This window comes from Chlorocebus sabaeus, chromosome 11, assembly GCF_047675955.1.
Source record: "Chlorocebus sabaeus isolate Y175 chromosome 11, mChlSab1.0.hap1, whole genome shotgun sequence".
In the NCBI taxonomy this organism is placed as follows: Eukaryota; Metazoa; Chordata; class Mammalia; order Primates; family Cercopithecidae; genus Chlorocebus; species Chlorocebus sabaeus.
This window is the reverse complement of record NC_132914.1, coordinates 107065998-107087952: the sequence shown is the minus strand read 5'-3', so window position 1 is coordinate 107087952 and position 21955 is coordinate 107065998. Positions and strand designations below refer to the sequence as shown.

Here is a 21955-nt window from a genome sequence, read left to right as displayed (position 1 = left end):
GAGACAGAGCCAGTGAGAGCCCTGGGCAGGGGCATGTTTATCAGCATTCAAACCCTGCTCCCACCCTGGCAGCCCTATCCCACATCCCCACCTTATTGCTTACCAGTGTTTACTACTAACTTGTATTATCCCCAGAGCCTACGGGAGGGCCTGCCACAGAGTAGGTTCTCAAAAAATAAGAAAAAAACATTTCATTTGTACTAGCAAGAGCTGCACACTGGTAAGAAGCAATCTCATTTGCTCAGCGTTTTCTCATTCATTACCTTTTGAGAGAATCAGAACCATCTGAATATATTAATCCCGGAAAGGAGTGTGGTTGATGGTAGCAAGGAATACCCTTAGTAGGAGGGGGATTGTGTATGCAACTCTTTGTGAGAAGGCTAAGTAAGGGCATTTGAAAAATTCCAAATTTTGCCCATCACTTTGTGGGTATCACTCCCATCGTTCAGTTCTAAAATGAGATTTGGACACTTAACCAGAAACAAAATGAAATATATAATCTATATATTTAGGCAGTCATTTGAGAAGTAAGGTTTTCAAATCATTTTCAAGACCTGAGGACATGGTACATTTCAGTGCTGCTTCCTAAAGGAAGGTCAAAGAACTAAAAAGGGGCCCATGCTCCTCTACTTACTAGGGAAGGAAATTGCTGTGCACTTTTGCCTGGGATTTGGTCTAGGATCCTTTTGATGTTGAGTTCTAGAGCATTTTTGAGACTTTTTGAAATACATGGCTCTAATGCCTGTAGTAGCAGGGAATGAAGAATGCTCAAGATGAGCCAGCCTTAAACGAACAGACACTTGTTCTGTGTCTCCCAGTCCTGTCTAGGGCTGCCGTGCAGCTGTAAACGAGACAGACCAAGAGCCCCTTTGTCATTACATACAGGACCTGTACTTTCTCTGCCTTCTTTGGAATATATTTTATTTAATGGATTATACTTTGTCCCATTAATTGGACTAATAATTTTGACCAGGTGACTATTTCTGAAACATGCTGATTTTGCCACTGTAAATCAATCTGTTGCACATCACCTTTTAAAATCTAATAATGCTTCTTTTAGTATTTTTGGAAATCAGAGAGAGCCTCATTATCTCTGAAAGCAAATGTCTTGAGCTTCTTTGAGAAACGCAAAGTGAAATTATTTGCTGTTGCTTATTGATTATCTCATCAATTCTTAGAAATGCTTTTGATTGGGGCCTGGTGCGGTGGCTCAAGCCTGTAATCCCAGCACTTTGGGAAGCCGAGACGGGTGAATCACGAGGTCAGGAGATCGAGACCGTCCTGGCTAACACGGTGAAACCCCGTCTCTACTAAAAAATACAAAAAAAAAAAAAATAACTAGCCGGGCGAGGTGGCGGGCGCCTGCAGTCCCAGCTACTCGGGAGGCTGAGGCAGGAGAATGGCGTGAACCCAGGAGGCGGAGCTTGCAGTGAGCTGAGATCTGGCCACTGCACTCCAGCCTGGGTGACAGAGCGAGACTCCGTCTCAAAAAAAAAAAAAAAAAAAAAAAAATGCTTTTGATTTCTGAAACTATTGAATTGTCTATAACTTTTTATTTTCCCTTATACTCCTTCCAAATAAAAAAGTGTAGCCTGGTTCTTATTAAGATAAACATGGTTCAAATTTATGTGAGGACATCTCTCTAAATACAGAGTACTAAAATTTTTTAAAAATTGAAACCAAGAACTTGTGCTCATGAGAACGCATTCAGGCAAAATCCAAGCATGAAAAGTGTTAGGGTAAAGTTTCAGATGTGAAGGCTTTAACTAAAATACTGCCACAGAGGCTTTTTACACAGACAAACACGTGATTAGTTGCACCAGTGCCCCATTGAGGGACATGTGTCAGTTACACGCCTCAGTCCTTGAACCTTGACCATTTCACTCTAGGCCCTGGGTTCTCTAATGAGTAGTTTCAACAGGCACTTCATGCCTGTCTGTATCCTGGAATGTAGAAATGTTCAGGGCTGCTTTGTCACTTTGCAGCTGTTCTTTCCCTGGAAAGGGAATTGCAGATATTAGCTATACCCTGCCAGCCTTTGTGGGATAAAAGCAGTCTATCATTCTGTAATGGCTTGCTCTTCAAGGAAACAGAATGAGTGGTCTTTTTGGGGAAGAGGCAGTAAGTCACACTTTCACAGCAGTTTGGCATGATTAATATAAAGTATATAGAATTTGTTTATTTAGCAAAGATGTTTTGATTTTATTTCAAAGTTAGGTAAAGTTTTTAATATACATAAAGTTGACAAAGTAGCATGATTTGTATCTGATCTTTCACATTTAACAGTTGCTTGGAAAAGATGCTAATTAATGAAGAGGAGCAACTACTATTGGTGTATTTTTCACAGATTGGTGCTTTCTAAATAAAAATTTAAAGCAACTCCTAACATTGAATGGGTTTGCTACTGAAAAAGTAATGATCTTCTGGTGCAAACAGTTGCTCGTGGACTTAAACTTTGGCACTGGTGGGGAATTTGGTCAGATTTTACAATCTCTGTCAAAGAGTAGACAGCTGAACTCACACCACACCCAGCTTATAAAATGTCCATGGAAGATGAAGGCGCGCCAGAAGGGAAGGACCCTGCGCAGAATGGACGTGGTGAATGGTGTTTAAAATGCCAGATGCCAAAGAGTAACATGATTCCCTGCTGACCCCTTAACTCTAATCCATCCAGCATCATGGAGCAGCCTGCATGTGAGGAATGGAAGGAGCGTTCAGGGCCTCCAAGTGACAGTCTCTAAAATGGGGTGGTGCCAGGCAGATTAGCATGTTCAAAGCTGACACCACTGAGGTCGTGTTTTTTGGGTGACAAAGCCAAAGGAAAGAAAGGCCAAATATTCCAGTCCTGGCTGAAAGATGATCACTCACCAGACGGAAGCAAGCGTGCTGCGTGGAGCATCCATGCGAAGATGTCAATTCCATAGATAATAGGTTTCCAGTTTTCTTTGTGATATGTTAATATAGCAAACTTACCATGATCCAGTTTTCTCCTTTTTTTTTTTTTTTTTTTAACAAAGTGCTGAATTGTTTGGAATATCAAGAGTATTATGTAATAAAAACTTGTTGATCATAATTTTTCTTGTTGGCTTTTTGGAAAGCAATAGCTGATCTGATTTTTCATAAGCTGAACTTCTGTCTTTCTTGCTTTGCAAAGCAACCCTTGTCATCTTTGTGCTGCTTCCATGGTGTCTGCTGTCATTTTTGGCCTTTGCAAATTGCTCGGGGCTCATGTGAAAAGCAAGTTACCTAAATGATGTTTTAATGATCTCGAGCTCTTGCTTGAAACAACCTTAGAATAATTCAGTATACAGCTTGCCTGCAAACATTTCCCAGCCCACCATGACAAATTTTTAAGCGGTTAGACATTTTGTTTTGAGGAAGTCCAAACCACAACTTTTCCGCATTCAGAAATGAAGCTATTTAATTTGCTTACATGATGAAGGGAGTTGATTGTGTTTCACCCCATCCAGAAGAAAGGGTCTTTCTTTGTATTGGCTTTTTACTTTCAGCCCTGCTAACTGTTACTGTCCTTATTGTTTAAAGCTGGTAGTTGTATTCATTTACTTGGTGTTTGCTTTTTCTGCTTGCTATAAAAAAACACAGTCCCACTGCCAAACATTTCTTTCAGCTTCAAACACTCCAGAGTGAAAATTCGAACCTCAGGAAACAGGCCACAACCAATGTATATCAGGTGCAAACTGGTTCTGAGTACACAGACACTTCCAACCACTCTTCCTTAAAGAGACGTCCGTCTGCCCGGGGCAGTAGGCCCATGTCCATGTACGAGACCGGATCAGGTCAGAAACCGTATCTCCCAATGGGAGAAGCGAGCCGCCCTGAAGAGAGCAGGACGAGACTCCAGCCCTTCCCCGCACACGTAAGTAACACCACTGGCGCTTCCGCTGTTCGGTCTGTGCAGCCTGACTACTCTGTTCCCTCTTCTGAACCTGCAGGTCCCCACACCTCTGCTTTGCCAAATTGGGCTAAGAGAGTTACCATTGTGTTTGCTGTATTAACATGTCCACAGATGCTTGCGATGTTCCCACAAGCACACAGGGCCATGGGCTGATGGTTTCCTAACCAAGTTGGGGATTCTGGCTCTTGCCCGAACTGCTACTTTTTTTCTCCCCCACATCTGTGGTTATTTCTCAACCAGCCAGTGTTGGAACTTTTTTTGGTAAAGCTTCCTTCCTTCCCCACTTCCAAAAACAAAAGCAGATCATAAAGGTCACTCTCAGAAGGAAGTGTTGCCTTCTTGGAGCTAGACAGGGATGTGCCCCTTTAAGGACTGGAGCCCTTAGAATCCAAGATGGCTTTTCAACTCCTCCTCAAGCAGGTGGCCTTGAGTCTGTGGCCCAGGTACCCAGGCAAGTCTGGAAGGCTCCAGGCCTCCGCAGCCTCTCCATGTGTGCTCAGTGTGCTGCTAGGTTCGCTTCTGCATCCTGCTCCTCCCCCGTGGTGGGGGAAGTGTGGCTTTGTCATCTCAGAAAAGGAAATGTAATACTCTTCATCAGTCTTAGAAGCGCTGAATTCCAGAGATTGTGTTCTGCAGCAGATTTCTTACAATCTTATTTTGCATTGGGATACATACTGTGTTGTGAGATTTTCAAATATATTTATCCTGGATTACTGTATTATAAAAATATGTGTTTTGCCAAGATGTTACAGACATTTAAACTTTTTCACGTGATGCTTTTTCGGAGAGTAGTATTTGTCTTTTTCAGTGTCAAAGTTTATTATTTCTTCAGTCAAATTTTACGGGAGTTTCCAAAAAAATTCTCAAGGTAGATGCATAGCAAGGACATGGTTTTGTAAATTAAACCCTAGTTTAATTTTGTCAATTTTCAGTGTGTTAAAATTACAATATTGTTTTACTATAATTGGGAGTCTATCATCTCAAATTCTTTTTAAGATATTTGGGTTTAACATTCTAAGGCAGTTGATTTGATAAATTTGATGTAATGGGAATGCCATTGAACTGAGTTAAGAATCTTTTTTTTTTTTTTTTTTGAGACGGAGTCTCGCTCTGTCACCCAGGCTGGAGTGCAGTGGTGTAATCTCAGCTCACTGCAACCTTTGCCTCCTGGGTTCAAGCAGTTCTCCTGCCTCAGCCTCCTGAGTAGCTGGGACTACAGGCACATGCTCCCGTGCCTGGCTAATTTTTTTGTGTTTTAGTAGTAACAGGGCTTCATCATGTTGCCCAGGCTGGTCTCAAACTCCTGAGCTCAGGCAATCCGCCCACCTCAGCCTCCCAAAGTGCTAGGATTACAGGTGTGAGCTACCACGCCCACCCTAAGTTAAGAATCTTATTTTTGTATAGCTGAAGACAAAATTTAGGAAAATCAGCCTTTGTTATTTTTCAGTGTACTTTCTTATTTTAGAAAAAAATTAGAATATAAAGATATCATATCAAGGACTATAACTGTACTAAAAATTAGATTGATAGTGTATAGCAACTTAGAATCATTTGTATAGTTTCTCATCTCACATCAGTCCTGACTGAAAAACAAATACGCATCTCATAGTATCCATTAACAAATTATTGACAAGTTTGACAAATTATGTTAGGTATTTCCCTTATGGAAAAGCAGCCTTATTAAATTCAGAGTAATTTCCAGGAGGTGTTTCACCAAGGGTTTAAACATCTCTGGGGTCCTGTCACTGGTGGCCACTGAGATTGCACCACTCACGTCACATAGTATGTGGTGTTCCAGGATTCTTTTACTGAAGCTGGCGAGGTGGTAGGTTTTTGGTCTGTTTTGTATTTTCCCGAGTGTGTTTCTCTTTCCCATTCCAGATCGGGAGGAGTGCGTTTGTGACCTCCTCTTCATCTCTGCCTTCCTTCCCCTCCACACTTTCCTGGTCGAGGGATGAAAGCGCCCGAAGGGTTAAGTACATTCTGAATGGTCTGCTCTCTGGAGGAGGGGCCGTGCTCCTGGGCTCTTTGTGCTTGGGCTCTGGCCCTCCTGTCCCTAGCTAACTGCCCTTCCGTCCTGCATGAGGCAGCGCTTCCTCCTGGTTTCTCACAGTGCATCAGGCGCACACTCGCGCACATGCACGCTCACCCATCGAGGGCACCTACCTTTCTCTAACCCCACACTGCTCATGTTCACGTCATATTTAACAAAGTTTGCAAATCACCCTACAGCATTTATTCTGAGTATACTGTCTTTTTAAACAACCAGAAAACTAGCTGGCTGCTGGTTAGATATTATAATAGGCCAAATCTGTTCAATTTGTTCAGGGCTACAGTTGTCATATTGAAACTGCTGTATGTGGACTTGCTGAAGTACTAAAATGTCATGCCTTTTTTTTTTTTAAACCTGTGACACATTTTATGTCAGCACTACACTTGACAAACCAAGGTTTACAAGTCCCTGCATCTTGAATCAGAATTGTAACACCTTGTGGCATTGGATCTGTGCAAGCAGCTGTTAGCCTAAAGCTGTTCACTTGTCCAGGTTGGTTAAACCCCACCTACTGGTGTATAATTTATGGTCTCAATAGCAGTGCATGATTCAGTTAAGCCCCTTTTAGAGTAGTCAGGCAGTAAATATTAAGCAACTCCTCCATACACAGCATTTTGGTAAGTCAATGAAAGGGTACTAAGGACTTAGGGGGCACACCCCCTGCTCCCGAAGGCACTGTCGATTAAAAAATACTTTCATGCACAAGGAGTGGTACATGACTGCAACCTGGGAAAGCCGTGGAAAGAGCACAAGCTTTGAAAATCCATGTCCCAGTTCTGGCTCCATCTCTTTTTGAATGGAAGGGTAATGTAAGGTAAGAGGAGGAAGGTGGCTGTGGATAAGGAACCACCTTTACAGGCAAGGTGGGGTTTGCACTGGGCCTTTGCCATTCCCTCCACACCTAGGAATGATGGAGAACCTTTCTTTCCTAGTTCCAGTGGCATATGGATTATCAAGGCCCTTTCAGGATTGGTTTTTTTTTTAAGAGACAGAGCCTCATTATGTTGCCCAGTCTGTAGTACAGTAGCTATTTACAGGCGTGGTCATAGCATACTGCAGCCTCAAACTCCTGGGCTCAAGCAGTCCTCCCACTTCAGGCTTCTGAGTAGCTGGGCCTACAGGCATGCGCCACCATGCCCTGACGCTTTTGGAATTCTTTACTTCACTTTCACAGTAGTCTATTAAGAATTCTCGCCGAGTGCAGTGACTCACACACTTTGGGAGGCCTAGGCGGGTGGATTGTTTGAGCCCAGGAGTTCAAGACCAGCCTCAGCAACATGGTGAAATTCTCTCTCTACAAAAAATATAAAAAATTAACCAGGTGTGTTGATGCACACCTGTAGTCTCAGGTACTTGGGAGGCTGAGATGGGAGGATTGCTTGAGTCCACCATGAGAGATCGAGGCTGCAGTGAGCCATGATTTTGCCATTGCATTCCAGCCTGGACAACACAGTGAGACCCTGTCTCAAAAAAAAAAAAAGCAATTATCGTACTAAGAAAAAAAATTCTTGATAAATTGGATTTAAAGTCTCAGCTGGGTGCAGTGGCTCATGCCTGTAATCCCAGCACTTTGGGAGGCCAAGGTGGGTGGATCACTTGAGCCCAGGAGTTTGAGACCAGCCTGGCCAGCATGGCAAAACCCGTATCTACTAAAAAATACAAAAATTAGCCGGGCGCGGTGGCTCAAGCCTGTAATCCCAGCACTTTGGGAGGCCGAGACGGGTGGATCACGAGGTCAGGAGATCGAGACCATCCTGGCTAATATGGTGAAACCCCATCTCTACTAAAAAATACAAAAAACTAGCCGGGCGAGGTGGCAGGCGCCTGTAGTCCCAGCTACTCCGGAGGCTGAGGCAGGAGAATGGCGTAAACCCGGGAGTCAGAGCTTGCAGTGAGCTGAGATCCGGCCACTGCACCCCAGCCTGGGTAACAGAGCGAGACTCCGTCTCCAAAAAAAAAAAAAAAAATACAAAAATTAGTAGGGGGTTGGCGCATGCCTGTAATCCCAGATACTCGGAAGACTGAGGCACGAGAATCAAGAATCGCTTGAACCTGGGAAGCGGAGGTTGCAATAAGCCGAGATTGCACCACTGCACTCCAGCCTGGATGACAGAGTGAGACTGTCTCAAAAAAAAAAAAAAAAAAAAAGGTCTCCTGAGCAGTTCTGAAATTGAACTGTAATGTTTTCATTAAAATAGCCCAGATACAACTAAAGGACAGTTAGTGATTAAATATCTCATTAGAAATTTTGTAAGTCAAACCACTTTTGTCTACTGTGAAATTTTGTTTTTTAATTTGTATGGTAGCCTCCAAAATCATTGCAAGGACTGCTTGCTGAGATAGAGTTTTGTACAAAAATCATTTAAACTGATCACCCTGATTGTTCCTGACAGCTTCATCATGAGTTTAGATTTTTATGGCGTGTCTTTATTCAGAGAAAACTGCAAACCTATTAAATAAATTGAACCAGCACCAGCTATAAGGTAACCTTCCTATTAACAGCTTTGAGATAGCAGCACTCTTAACCAATAGCTTTTGGCTCTGCATGTTTATAATAATTTTGATACATTAAATGCTGGCTACACTGAAATTCTGTACATATGCTTTTGTTGACAACGATGAAGGACTTAACTAACGTGTAAGTAACTGATTTCCTGGGTGGTTGCTGCTATATGTTGTTTTCCATACTTGAGAAACATTTACTGAATGCATTTATTAGGTATATGAGTCACTGCTCTTCTAAAATGTTTAAATGCAACTTGGTACTTTTGATCATTGAGGGTAATGCATTTGATTTGCGATTATCACATTTCATCGGGGAAGGCAAAAAGATTCATTATAAAGGCCAGGCGTGGTGGCTCATGCCTGTAATCCTAGCACTTTGGGAGGCCGAGGCAGGTAGATTCCCTGAGCTCAGTAGTTCAAGACCATCCTGGGCAACACATTGAAACCCCGTCTCTACTAAAATACAAAAAATTAGCCAGGCATGGCGGTGGGTGCCTATACTCCCAGCTACTTGGGAGGCTGAGGCAGGAGAATCGCTTGAACCTGGGAGGCAGAAGTTACAGTGAGCCAGGATCGTGCCACTGCACTCTAGCCTGGGCAACAGAACAAGACTCTGTCTCCAGATAAATAAATAAAAAAGATTCACTATAAATATGAAGAATTTTCTGGGTTTAATTCTGTTTCTAGTTTGTTTTCCACTAGAGCAGCTCTGGCATTTGGAAAATGGAGCAAAATGGAGCAGCACATTTTTCAGTATAATTACGTAAATGCAAGTTTTTATCTATTGATATATGTGTATATGTATACACACACACACCTCTGTGTGGGTGTATATATAAAAACCAAAATAAAACTTAAAATTTAGTTGGGGCCAGGTGTGGTGGCTCACATCTATAATCCCAGCACTTTGGGAGGCCAAACTTGGAGGATCACTTGAGCACAGGATTATGAGGCTAGGCTGGGCAACATAGTAAGACCTTGTCTCTACAAAAAAGTACAAAATTAGCCGAGCGTGGTGGCACATGCCCGTGGTCCCAGCTGCTCAGGAAGCTGAGGTGGGAGAATCGCTTGAGCCTGGGAGGTCAAGGCTGCAGCGAGCTGAGGTTGTACCACTGCACTTAGCCTCTGCGACAGAGTGAGACCCTGTCTCGAAAAGAAAAGAAAAGAAAAGAAAAAAAAGTTGGCAGGGTGCGGTGGCTCACACCTATAATCCCAGCACTTTTGGAGCTGAGGCGGGAAGATCACCTGAGGTCAGGAGTTTGAGACCAGCCTGACCAACATGGTGAAACCCCATCTCTAATAAAAATACAAAATTAGCTGGGTGTGGTGGCGCATGCCTGTAATTCCGGCAACTCGGGGGGCTGAGGCAGGAGAATTGCTTGAACCTGGGAGGCGGAGGTTGCAGTGAGCCGAGATTACGCCATTGCACTCCAGCCTAGGCAACAAGAGTGAAACTCCATCTCAAAAAGAAAAGAAAAGGAAAAGAAAAGTTAGGCATTCCCTGTGACAAGGTAAGAAGGGTTTTGGGTTTTTTTCTTTCTTTTTGGTTTTCTAAGCTCATCTCTGGAAGACCACAGTGCTTGCCCATGATCTTCCTGCTATAGACTTCTAGGAGCCAAACTCATTGACTGTTCATAAAGCCAGATCAAAACAAGGCAGCAAGAGAAGCAGAACTACTTACTGGTAGGAGATATAAACAAAGGAATCACCAAAGTTGTAGATTCTACAGAAATTAGCTTTACAAACTCCCCATATGGCTCCAAGCCAACATTTAATCATTTGCCAAATGGATTTGAGTGGCTGCAGGATGCACGAGTTCATAGTGAATTTTAGGAGCCCACAGCAAGTGTCTTTTATTTGAGTGGCTGGGAACTAAACAGAGCATGTGTGGAGGTGTGGATGGAAGAACTCAGCCGACAGAGAAGAGAACATGTGCCCTGGGAGCAGGAGGAGAGTCTATGGGGATAGCAAACAAAGTGTGGTGTGAATAAGGGGGACTTCTCCACATGGGTCCAGCTGCCTTGCCTGTACCCACCAGGTGTTATCAGTAAGCAATAATCAGGCTTTACGTAGTTTTGTGGGGGGTTTTTTGGTTTTGTTTTTTTTTGTTTGTTTGTTTGTTTGTTTTGAGTTAGGGTCTAGCTCTGTCACCCAGACTGGAGTACAGTAGTGTGATCTCATCTCACTGCAACCTCTGCCTCCTAGGCTCAAGAGATCCTCTCACTTCAGCCTCCCAAGTAGCTGAACTGCAGGTGTGCACTACCACACTTGGCTAATTTTTGTACTTTTAGTAGAGATGACATTTCACCATGTTGCCCAGGCTAACCTCAAACTCCTGGCCTCAAGTGATCTACCCACCTCGGCCTCCCAACGTGCTGGGATTACAGGTGCGAGCCACCGCACCTGGCCATGTAGACCTTCTTAAACCAACTTACTCAAAAGTAGCCATTCTTTTGGATAAAGCTATAGGGTTTCCATGTGTTTAAACAAAGCTCTTAGTTTATATCTGCGTCCTTAGCCACATTTTATTGCAGTATCAGTAAAACTCTCTTAGTCACATGTTTTGATTAACTTGGATGAAATTCAAGGAGTAAAGCTAGAAATAGCTCACACTTGTATTTTATAAGGTAATTGGTTTAGGTTTTAAATTAGCCTCCACTGATTTCTGTTCCAAAGAAATTCTCAAGCATTATGGGTGAAATAAATACTGAGGGAAAATAATGTTCATGAAATACTCAGAACATAGTCCCCTTCGAAGGAATAAAGTCCCCTTCGAATTTCGTCACCCTAGAAGATCCTGTGTTTAGCAATGCTGGCATTTGTTCAAAACATTTTTAGGATTCCTCTTTTGAATCTATATCCCATTTTTGATTGCCACAGTTGTACCGAATCTTTACATTTTAAGGGGTAGATTTGAGCCCAGGCATGAAATATTGGAGGTAGCAGGAGGCAGGAGACCTGGTGCTTGGTCCTGTTTTTCTGCAGACTTTGTGGCCTTTGGTGGGCCACGCAGCTTTTTTGGCCCTTCATTTTCTCATATGGGGTTCAATCAGATAATCTGAAGGTGACTTCCAATGCTGAAGGTCTGTGGTCATATAAGTGCCGGGATTTTTTTTGTTTGTTTCTGAGACAGGGTCTTACTCTGTTGCCCAGGCTGGAGTACAGTGGTGCGATCATGGTTCAATACAATCTTGAACTCCTGGGCTCAAGCAATCCTCCCTCAGCCTCCTGAGGAGCTGGGACTACAGGTGTATGCTACCATGCCTGGCTGGGTTTTTTTTATGTTTTGTTTTTGTTTTTTTTAATGTTGCCCAGGCTGGTCTCAAACTCCTAGCCTCAAGCAATCGTCCTGCCTCAGCCTCCCAAAATACAGGGATTACAGGCGTGAGCCACCACACCCTGCCTGTATTTTAACTACATCTCATTATGTTCTAAATTTGAGAACTAAATGAGGGTGTGTTGCCTTGCATGTCTGTTAGTTTGTACCAAGGATGTGATTATGGAGTAGCCACTGAGCTAAGAAGAAAATGGTGCAAAGAAGGAAAGAGGCCATTTCTGGATCCAATGTTCATCTTTTACTGAATTTTCACTAGAGAGTTGGCCCCTGTCCCAAATGAGATTTGGGATGTGAAGACCAATAGCCTAATAGGTAACAGTTCCTAGGGAAGACTCCTGAGAAGGGTCTCATGTTACCAACTTATGAGGGTCCCTCTTCTTTCTTGTAGGCATCCAGGCTGGAGAAGCAGAACAGCACACCTGAGAGTGACTACGACAACACTCCCAATGACATGGAGCCAGATGGCATGGGGTACATCCACAGGATGAGTGTGCCAGGGGAGGGGCCCCCAGGGCCAGCAGAAGCAGTTCACCACACACACCCCTTTTCTCTATTTTCAGACTCATAAAGTCTTAAAATATTCAAGTATATGCTCATAGTTTGCATGTCTTGTCATCTCACATTATTGCTGAAAGGTCTTTTTCTTTGTACCAGCATGTTATGTGTCTTTAGCTGTCTGTAGTGTGTTTAAAGTCATTACCCCACTTCATCACGAAGACAACACTAGGTTACATTCTGCATTTGTACCCAAGGAATTGGCTCACCTGGGAATGGCTTTATAACCACACACTCTCCCCGCCCCAGGTATTTCCCTCCCTTTTCCCCTCCTTCACCCTTCCCATGAGAGCAAACACTTCCAGCCCTATGGTAGAGTGAAATAGCCCATTTTAGAGCCTTACCGTGAGTCTCCTGCTAGACAGGATAAAGGAAATGACGAGAACAGCCTGCTCATGCATTTAGCTGGTGCATACCAAGTGGCTCCTAGAAGCAGAGGAGCAGCTAATAAGCACCTGCTGTATTTAACTGCATCTTTAATGTTCACAGGTCAAGCCGAAAGGGACGGCAAAGAAGTATGGTGTGGCCGGGTGATGGCTTGGTACCAGACACAGCAGAACCCCATGTGGCCCCAAGCCCCACTCTCCCTAGTACCGAAGATGTCATCAGGAAGACTGAACAGATCACCAAAAACATACAGGAGCTCTTAAGAGCAGCCCAAGAAAATAAACATGACAGGTAAGCAGGACTGAAGACCCTGCTTTGGCAGAGCATGTGTTATGCACCCAGAAAGGGATGATGCCCACATTCCCAATGGCAGCTATTCCCAATGGCCGCTGTTCCTTGCATGCTGACTTCAAGGTCATTGAAAACCTAAGTCTACATTAACAGGCTTAAGAACAATGTCAATTTTGGTTTCGTTTGTTTTGTTTGATTTACGTGGTATTTTCTTTTTTTCCATCTTGTTATGAAGCTCCGAAAATAAGTGCTTCTAGAAATAGGATTGTGGCATAGTTAGGGTGGCGACAGTGCTAATTCTAGGTAGAGGGGGAAAGGGGCTACCTTACACCTTGCTTCTGGCCACAGCTATACCCTGGCCTGGCTAGGGACAAGGCTGCTGACACAAAAGATATCCTGGGCTGGGCACACTGGCTCACGCCTGTAATCCCAGCACTTTGGGAGGCCGAGGCAGGTGGATCACCTGAGGTCAGGAATTTGAGACCAGTCTGACCAATATGGTGAAACCCTATGTCTACGAAAAACACAAAAATTAGCCAAGCGTGGGCAGCATGTGCCTGTAGTCCCATCTATTCCGGAAGCTGAGGCAGGAGAATTTCTTGAACCCTGGAGGCAGAGGTTGCAGTGAACCAAGATCATGCCACTGCACTCCAGCCTGGGCAACACGAGCGAAACTCTGTCTCAAAGTAAATAAAGTTGATCTCATCATCACCCAAATCCATCTCTGCACATGAGAGAGGAGGCTGCTTACTCTGACCAGAAGCACGTCCTGTGGTTAATTCTTACCCGGAGGAAGGGAATGGCTCTTACTCCAACTTAGCCTTTTGTTCTTTGAGAGTGAATTCTCTAAGAACTTCCAGTGAGTTGCAAACTGCTTGGGGTAACATCCTAGCTTCCCATGGTTGGCAGGATGTAGACACTCATAAAACATTAGCTAAACCAGCAGAATTCAGTCAAACCCAAGAACAATCTCATTCTTTTCATTAGGTCAGCAAAATTTAGGACTTCAGTGAAGAACTTTCTTCATGCCTTGCATGAGAAAAAAGTGTTTAAGGGATGCTGTGCTGTTTACTCTTCTCTCTGTTTTCTTCTTCCACACAGACATGCATCTGGGCCTTTGTATTCCCTTTTGTAGTCCTGGCACTACTGGGTCAACCTCCCCTTTCTCCTTTTTTATATGGCTCACACATCTCCCAGTGTCCTTACTTCCCACTAGGAAAGAGGGGAATAAGCCATGTTTATTGAAAGATAAGAGTTAGTCTTTTGGAGCGACTGCTGGAAGCTCCTCAGAGAAAAAGAGAAACCCGCATAACTTTTTAGCCTCCTTTGATAACAACTGTCTAATGATTTGGCTTCTTCCTCCTTTCCCAGGCATCCTCTTCATACCACACCTTTTGGACATAATTGATTACAGAAAGCAGTGTCCCATGGCTTTCCAAAGGCCTTTTTTTTGTTGTTTTTTTTTTGTTTGAGACAGTCTTACTCTGTCACCTAGGCTGGAGTGCAGTGGTATGATCTCACTCACTGCAACCTCTGCCTTCTTGGCTCAAGTGATTCTCCTGCCTCAGCCTCCCGAGTAGCTGGGATTACAGGCGCCCACCACCATGCCTGGCTAATTTTTTTGTATTTTAAGTACAGACAGTTTCACTATGTTGGCCAGGCTGGTCTCGAACTCCTGATCTCAAGTGATCTGCCCACCTCAGCCTCTCAAAGTGCTGAGATTACAGGCTTGAGCCACCATACTTGGCCAAAGTTTTTGACAGCGTTTAATGTAATGATGATTCAATAACACTTCCTTCCTAAGCACTGTGACCCCGTTTGTCAATGTGCTTCGCTTTTCATTTCCTCTAGTTCGGAAGTGCTGTGCTTGTATTTCAAACTAAAACATGCTTGCCTTATGTTGCTGTCGTTGTCAAAAATATAAATATCTGCCCTGAGGCCATTTCTGGCTTCAAAGATGCAATATGGTGCTTGGTACAATTTGGGAAGTTTCTTTTATTTTTTTCCTTTCTTTGTTTAAAGTGTACAAATCCATTCAACAACACGTATCATGATCTGATTTCCTTTTTTTTTAAGACCATCAGAGAATGATGCAGAGATTTTAATCATTAGCTCATTCTTTTGGTTTAAAACCATAATTGGTCTAGAGAATTTATATTTCATAAATTGTTCAATGCTATACTAAAATTTGTGGATACTTAGATACCTGAGATGCTTTTATTTATAATCTTGAATTGTACAAATTAAACCCATGCCTTTTTCTCGTTTTCTCTTCTTGATCCATGTAAGCAGCCCCAGCCCCTGACATTCCTGAAGTCTGGTCTCCTGGGCCTCCAGCCTCACTCCTGCCCTCACACAGACATACATACGATTCAGGGATTATGACATACTATGCACGAAAACCTTTTTGAGGAAAGATACCAATGTGAATGAAGTTGTGAACGTGGACTTCTGTTAGAGGAGGAGGAGAAGGGCTTCCTCATTAATCTGGGTGTGCTTGCTTTTCTGTCTTGTCGTGGACTTCCCCAAATAGTTCATAATGAGTGAGCTTTTGAGAGATGGCCTTAGGAAAGATTCCTTCTCTGTAGCAGGAGGAAAGGGTGAATCGTATTTCTCAAAAATGAAACTATAACCAACAGAATATAAAACTCTTCACTGGCCAGGCACGGTGGCTCACGCCTGTAATCCCAACACTTTGGGAGGCTGAGGCGGGTGGGTCATAAGGTCAGGAGTTCGAGACCAGCCTGACCAACATGGTGAAACCCTATCTCTACTAAAAATTCAAAAATTAGCCGGGCATGGTGGCGCAAGCCTGTAATCCCAGCTACTCAGGAGGCTGAGGCAGGAGAATTGCTTGAATCCGGGAGACGGAGGTTGCAGTGAGCCGAGATTGCACCACTGCACTCCAGCCTGAGTGACAGAGCGAGACTCTGTATCAAAAAAGAAAAAAAAAACAAAACTCTTCAGTGTAGTTCTCAGTCACTGTGATATTAACACACAGTTTATTAGTATGCATGATACACGTGACAGCTGTGGACACTGCTTTTTTCTCTTTCTGAAATCTGTGTGACCAGATGGGTTGTTGCCCCTTCATATTTACAAGTTAACTCCTTATACGTTGGAACTTTTGTTATTACATGGTTTATGATTGTAATTGTTCACAAAGGTAAAAGTCAAGATTTCCCATGAAGGCATTTTTGGATAATATAAACATTTTCTTGAAATGTAATGGTTTAATTTAAAATGTAGGCAGTCTTTTTTTTTTTGAGATGGAGTCTCGCTCTTGTCCCCTAGGCTGGAGTGCAGTGACATGATCTTGGCTCACTACAACCTCTGCCTCCCGTGTTCAAGTGATTCTCCTGCTTCAGCCTCCTACTCTGGAATTACAGGCATGTGCCACCACGCCCAGCTAATTTTTTTGTATTTTTAGTAGAGATGGGGTTTCACCATGTTGTTCAGGCTGGTCTCAAACTCCTGACCTCAGGTGATCTGCCCACCTCGGCCTCCCAAAATACTGGGATTACAGGCGTGAGCCACTATGCCCAACCAACAGTTTTAATTATAATAGTTTTGAAACTAGATTTATTACAAAGGTGAAGTACATAAGTTGCTTATGACAATCTATTCAGAAGCCAACTTCATGGTTTAAAAAATGGGGAAAGGGCCGGACACTGTGGCTTACACCTGTAACCCCAGCACTCTGGAGGCTGAGGCAAGAGAATCACTTCAAGACAAGGCTGGGCAACATAGTGGGACTCCTCTACAAAAAAATATTTTAAAATCAGTCAGGCATGGCGGCGCATACCTGAAGTTCCGGCTATTGAGAGGCTCCAGTTCTAATTTTAAGGATTTTTTTCAGTCCTTTATTTTTCACTTCTGTGGCCTTTTGCATGGAAATCCTTTCTCTTTCTAGAAATCAGGACGATGAAACACATGAGAAGTCGACATGAGGAGGGGTGAATTATGCTTCTGTACTGTTGTGTGGCCTTACCTGATCAGGAGTGTATGTTGCCATATTTCATACCTGGAGACTTCATCAGATTGAACTTTCAGGAAGCAATGGGAGTCCTGCTTTATAACCATGTGCCCTCTGGTGGTGTGGGATGCACAGCTGGCTGGCTGCAGTGCCAGCCCCTTCATGAAGGGAATATAAACACAATCTGTCCTAGCACTTGAGTACTCTTTGCCTCCGAATCATTTTTACTGTCATTGACTAACTTCTTCAATATTCTTGCAGTTATATTCCCTGCTCAGAGAGGATACACGTAGCTGTTACAGAAATGGCAGCATTATTCCCCAAAGTAAGTCACTTGCTACTCACTTGGTTTAAATCCTTTTAAATGAACAGCAAGAAATTCTTTATGACCTGTATATTATATTAGCTTTTTTGTAGCATATGCAGTTTTAAAATATGCAGTCGTATAGAGCTTTGAAATATTTTTGTTCTGCATGAATGCTGATTTAATAAGACAAGGATCTACAAGTCATGTGCTAAAAGGCAAATTTTAAAATTTTTAAATTTATAGGATTTTCTGGAATATTTTACCCACGTGGATTAATATTTTTCAAAAACTACCTCAAAATACCACATACTACTAAAATTACCCTGCAGGCACTTTGACCTTTGAATCAGAATATTTCAGCATCTCTTACGCTGTGGGCTGTGATGCTTGGAGTGTGTAAAGCACCCCATTGAGAAAGGGCAGGACCAAACTGCCTTTCACTCCAGGGAGCAGCTTGGTTTGCTTTAGAAGAATGTTTGTCCCCTGGTTTTGGATGTCTGCCCTGCAGTTCAGGGTAAACGGTTGTCTTTTTCCTTTTAGAAACCCAAGTCTGACATGGTGAGGACTTCCCTTCGTTTACTGACGTCCAGTGCCTACCGATTGCAGTCAGAGTGCAAAAAGACCCTCCCAGGGGACCCCGGCTCACCCACAGATGTCCAGCTGGTCACTCAGCAGGTCATCCAGTGTGCGTACGACATCGCCAAGGCTGCCAAGCAGCTGGTCACCATCACCACCAAAGAGAACAACAACTGACAAGGGCAGGGTGCCGCCTCCTCTGTTTTCTAGGCTTTATAAAGTCCAATTTCAAATTCAGACACAGAACTCTTCAGATTTCTACAAAAAGAAACATTTAATGATGGTTTAAAACTTTTTAAAAGAAAACTCAGTATTATTTTTGCATGTTTTCTAACCAATTTTCAACTATTTAACCCACTTGCCTTATTTTGTGCCTATTTGCTGGTTTAGTTTCTGATGTTCGGTTGTGTTGTCAATAACTGTCGAGTTGATCACATACATCCAAAAGAATAGTTTCATTGTCTAAAGTTTGTGAAAACTTTTCCATCCCTTAAAACTCCCTGCCTATGGCTAAAACTATAAATGAAATTTTTCATAAAACATTTTCTTGAGAGAGTTCGGTTTAAAAAACAAAAAATCAACATCATTTGTTCCCTACCAAGCATTGTGCAATAAGTGAATTTCCTGGCCTACTCAGAATCTCTAAGCTTGGGGTATCTCCAAGCATGTATGTAGAGAAAGGACTTTGCCACTTTTTAAAACTAGTGTCACCGTCTCTCTTGGGAGGAAACAATGAATTGATCCATTTCTTCTCAGTGTTTTACCCTGCTAAATGTTTTGTTATTTAATGTTGTTATCTCAAGCTCCTATCTCTTGATATTTTCTTGTCATCTTGAAGGCCCCATGGAATGAGATAAAGCATTGACCTGCCACGGGACATCTCATGAAGCCATGTTCAGGGTAGGAGCTCCATGCACATCACCACCCATTGTCAGGTGCTCTCCCTCATCCCTGTAAGCCAGGCAGTTTGTTCAAAACCCGCAGCAAAGAGAAGCGTCAGTCTAACACGCCAGAACTCATTTTGTGCCACCCATTCAGGTATCGCTACCATGAACTGTAAGGAAAAGAAATCACCTATTCCCTGACATTGTGTTGCACCTTTCATCCAAAAGTCAGCTTGCTTCTCTGACCACTTACAGTTTTCTCAGATGAGTTGCTTCACATTTTTCGTCATCTTTAAGGACTTCTTACAAGGAAAGATGTATCGCAGTCATCTGAGTTAGTTTCTCCTCCATCACCTCATGAATACTTAAAAATTAGACATCAGCGGCCGCGCGCGGTGGCTCAAGCCTGTAATCCCAGCACTTTGAGAGGCCGAGGCGGGCGGATCACGAGGTCAGGAGATCAAGACCATCCTGGCTAACACGGTGAAACCCCATCTCTACTAAAAATACAAAAAAAAAAAATTATCTGAGCGTGGTGGCAGGCTCCTGTAGTCCCAGTTACTTGGGAGGCTGAAGCAGGAGAATGGCAGGAACCCAGAAAGTGGAGCTTGCAGTGAGCCTAGATCGCGCCACTGCACTCCAGCCTGGGCAACAGAGCAAGACTCCGTCTCGGGGAAAAAAAAAAATTAGACATCAACTTTCAAGAATTCCTTAGAGAGTGTGCTTTCAGCTGGCTGCCTGCTACCCCAAAGCTCTGAAAGAGTAAGGTTGAAGTGCTGGAACATGCTCAGATTGTGTTTTAGTTACTAAAAAGCCCCTTCTTGTTCTGAATGTGAAAGCTCTTCCCATTCCTGCTTACTGCAGCCATTCTGTGTGTGTGGTTCAGACCCTGGCCTAGGGCTGGTGATGTGGATGAGTGAAGGGAGCCAGGTACATGGCAGTAGGGCAGAGGGGACTACAGGGAGCCCATGGCCCACCCGGTAAGGGCAGTAGCCCCCAGCTCTACTCCTGTTGCCATGTGGAAAAGTGGGCCTAGGATGGCCACAGCTTTGATTTTTCAAGAGACAAGAAACCTAGATTTTTTTTCGGTGCCATCTCTCCATTTATAAATGCTGGCAACCAATTTGAACATTTTCAGAGGCCATGTGCAGGTGAGCTGTGTCCTCTAGGCTGACAACTCACAGTCCCCACCCCAGGACCCTGTAAGCTGTGCAGTGTGAAGGCCTGGCTTCCCCAGACACACCTGGAGCAGCCTCTGAGTCTTACCCATAATGGAGCCGGCCTACCCTGTGTGTTATGTTGCTGTCGCTCCTGTTTTTACCCATATGTTCTGTCCCATAGTGGTCATTCACACATGTGAAGAAGACACAAGAATCAAAGTACAAGTTGCCTCAATACATGCTAATAACTCAGCCTCTATTTTCACAGGACTGATTCACGCATACCTTTATAGCTTGACCGTATGCTGTCATGAAAGTAGCACCCCGATGGTGCTTGCTTTACTAAGTCACCGTGTGTGGATGCTTTTGTTGCGTTTTGCTACACTGTGAGTAGCATGGGAAAAGGGTCCACATCTCCAGAAGACTCTTCCACTTGTTTGTCCCACAGCCCTAAGTGCCACATTGCTGTTGGTTGCTCCTGGGATGCCTTCTAGAAGGTGGCCTCCTACCTTAAGTGCAGGCGCCATCTGATAGCCTTTTCTGCAGGCTTCGTGTACTTAGCTGATCCTCCTTTTTCTTGCAAACCCCAGCCCCTGCTGTCCCAGGGAGGACGGGCTTCTGTAGGGGCTTCTGTAGAGGCTTCTGGGAAATGAGCTGTCTGCAGGAGGTGAAGCAGTGTTTTCCTTGGAACGTTTGAGGACCTGCAATAGAGGATGTTGTCTTTATGGCCCTAGAGAAAGTCAAGGAACATGGGGACCAACGAAGCACTTCCAGTTATAAGAATATCTCAGAAGAGTGCTCGGTTAGCCCACGGTGCCAAAACTCCAAACAGAAGTTCCCCGGTGGAATGATGCGGCCATTGGAGGGCTGCAGGTCGTCCTCTCCCTATGTACCCCGCCCATTTCCTGAGCCTCATCTGAGATCTGGTGTCAGAGTTCTCTGCTCCTGTTGGCAAATCGCACCTTGTCTGAACATTTGTTCCAGCCACCTTTTGCACATGGATTCCGTACCTTGCACTAGCAATGTCTACCTTCGGTAACATTGTTTTGTTCACCCTGTATTCTCAATGATCCCTTCCTCCCCATATCTCACCCTTCCCCCGAAGCCGATAGGGCAGAGGTGCACTTTATGAAACTGGCACTTGGCTGAACAGAAGGAAACAGCTGTACCCCTAAGCTCCTTTCACAGAAATTGTCATCTACCTTGGAATGCAAATAGTTCTTATTTGCCAAAGAACAGTGAATTGGGCCCAAAGATCAAACACAGCATTTCACGTAATCGGAATTCTAAATGCATAACTCAGGAGCTGTGCACGGCTCCTCAAACGATTCAGTTGCAGAATCGAGGGCAAAACTCACCTGTTTTTGTCCTTAGTGGCACCCATGAGCTTTCCAATAGTATAATTTTCTTTCTTTCCTTGTCCTGGTTGAAGGTAACGTGTGTTCCTAGAAAAGAAAATGCTGCATAGGAAAACTGAGATGCCTTTATTCTAACGTGTTTGATCCCTGTCACTCATTATTCTGTACTTTTTATTGTACATTCTATTCCTGTAATTATTGTGCCCTTTAAGTGTTGTAAAATCGTTTTGGAATTTGTGCCTGGTAGTTATGCAATAAACAGGCTCTACAAAGGTGTTTGTGGTAATGCTGTGCTCCCCATCACTTAGTTGATGTTTCCAGATACTCTGTAAAAGGTCTGAGGAAATTCTCCCAAAACGCCATTATTAGTGAGATGCAGTGTTTCATATGCTTTGGGCCTCCAGCAGTTTTACAGTAATGACTTATCTTTTTCTTCCTCTGTGCTTAGCAAATAGCTTTCTTTTTTTGAGATGGAGTTTCACTCTTGTTGCCCAGGCTGGAGTACAATGACATGATCTCGGCTCACCGCACCGTCCGCCTCGTGGGTTCAAGTGATTCTCTTGCTTCAGCCTCCGAAGTAGCTGGGATTACAGGCATACGCCACCATACCCGGCTAATTTTGTATTTTTAGTACAGACGGGGTTTCACCA

The 21955-nt window shown here is 43.7% G+C and overlaps 1 protein-coding gene across 14 annotated transcripts in view; it reads left to right on the top strand.

The window, feature by feature from the left end:
• GIT2 (GIT ArfGAP 2) overlaps positions 1-21581 on the top strand; it is a 66204-nt gene extending 44623 nt beyond the window's left edge. For 7 of the 14 annotated variants that reach the window (XM_073021083.1, XM_073021084.1, XM_037996552.2 and 4 more), the window contains 6 exons: positions 3629-3877; positions 5798-5887; positions 12200-12282; positions 12856-13044; positions 17282-17345; positions 17868-21581. In XM_073021083.1, coding sequence (XP_072877184.1) covers positions 3629-3877; positions 5798-5887; positions 12200-12282; positions 12856-13044; positions 17282-17345; positions 17868-18080 — 888 coding nt within the window. In that variant the 3' untranslated portion in view covers positions 18081-21581. Of the gene's footprint in view, positions 1-2286; positions 3074-3628; positions 3878-5797; positions 5888-12199; positions 12283-12855; positions 13045-17281; positions 17346-17867 lie in introns of those variants that run through there. The other 7 variants (XM_008004665.3, XM_008004659.3, XM_073021087.1 and 4 more) reach the window with 4 other exon arrangements.
• Positions 21582-21955: the final 374 nt, after the last annotated feature.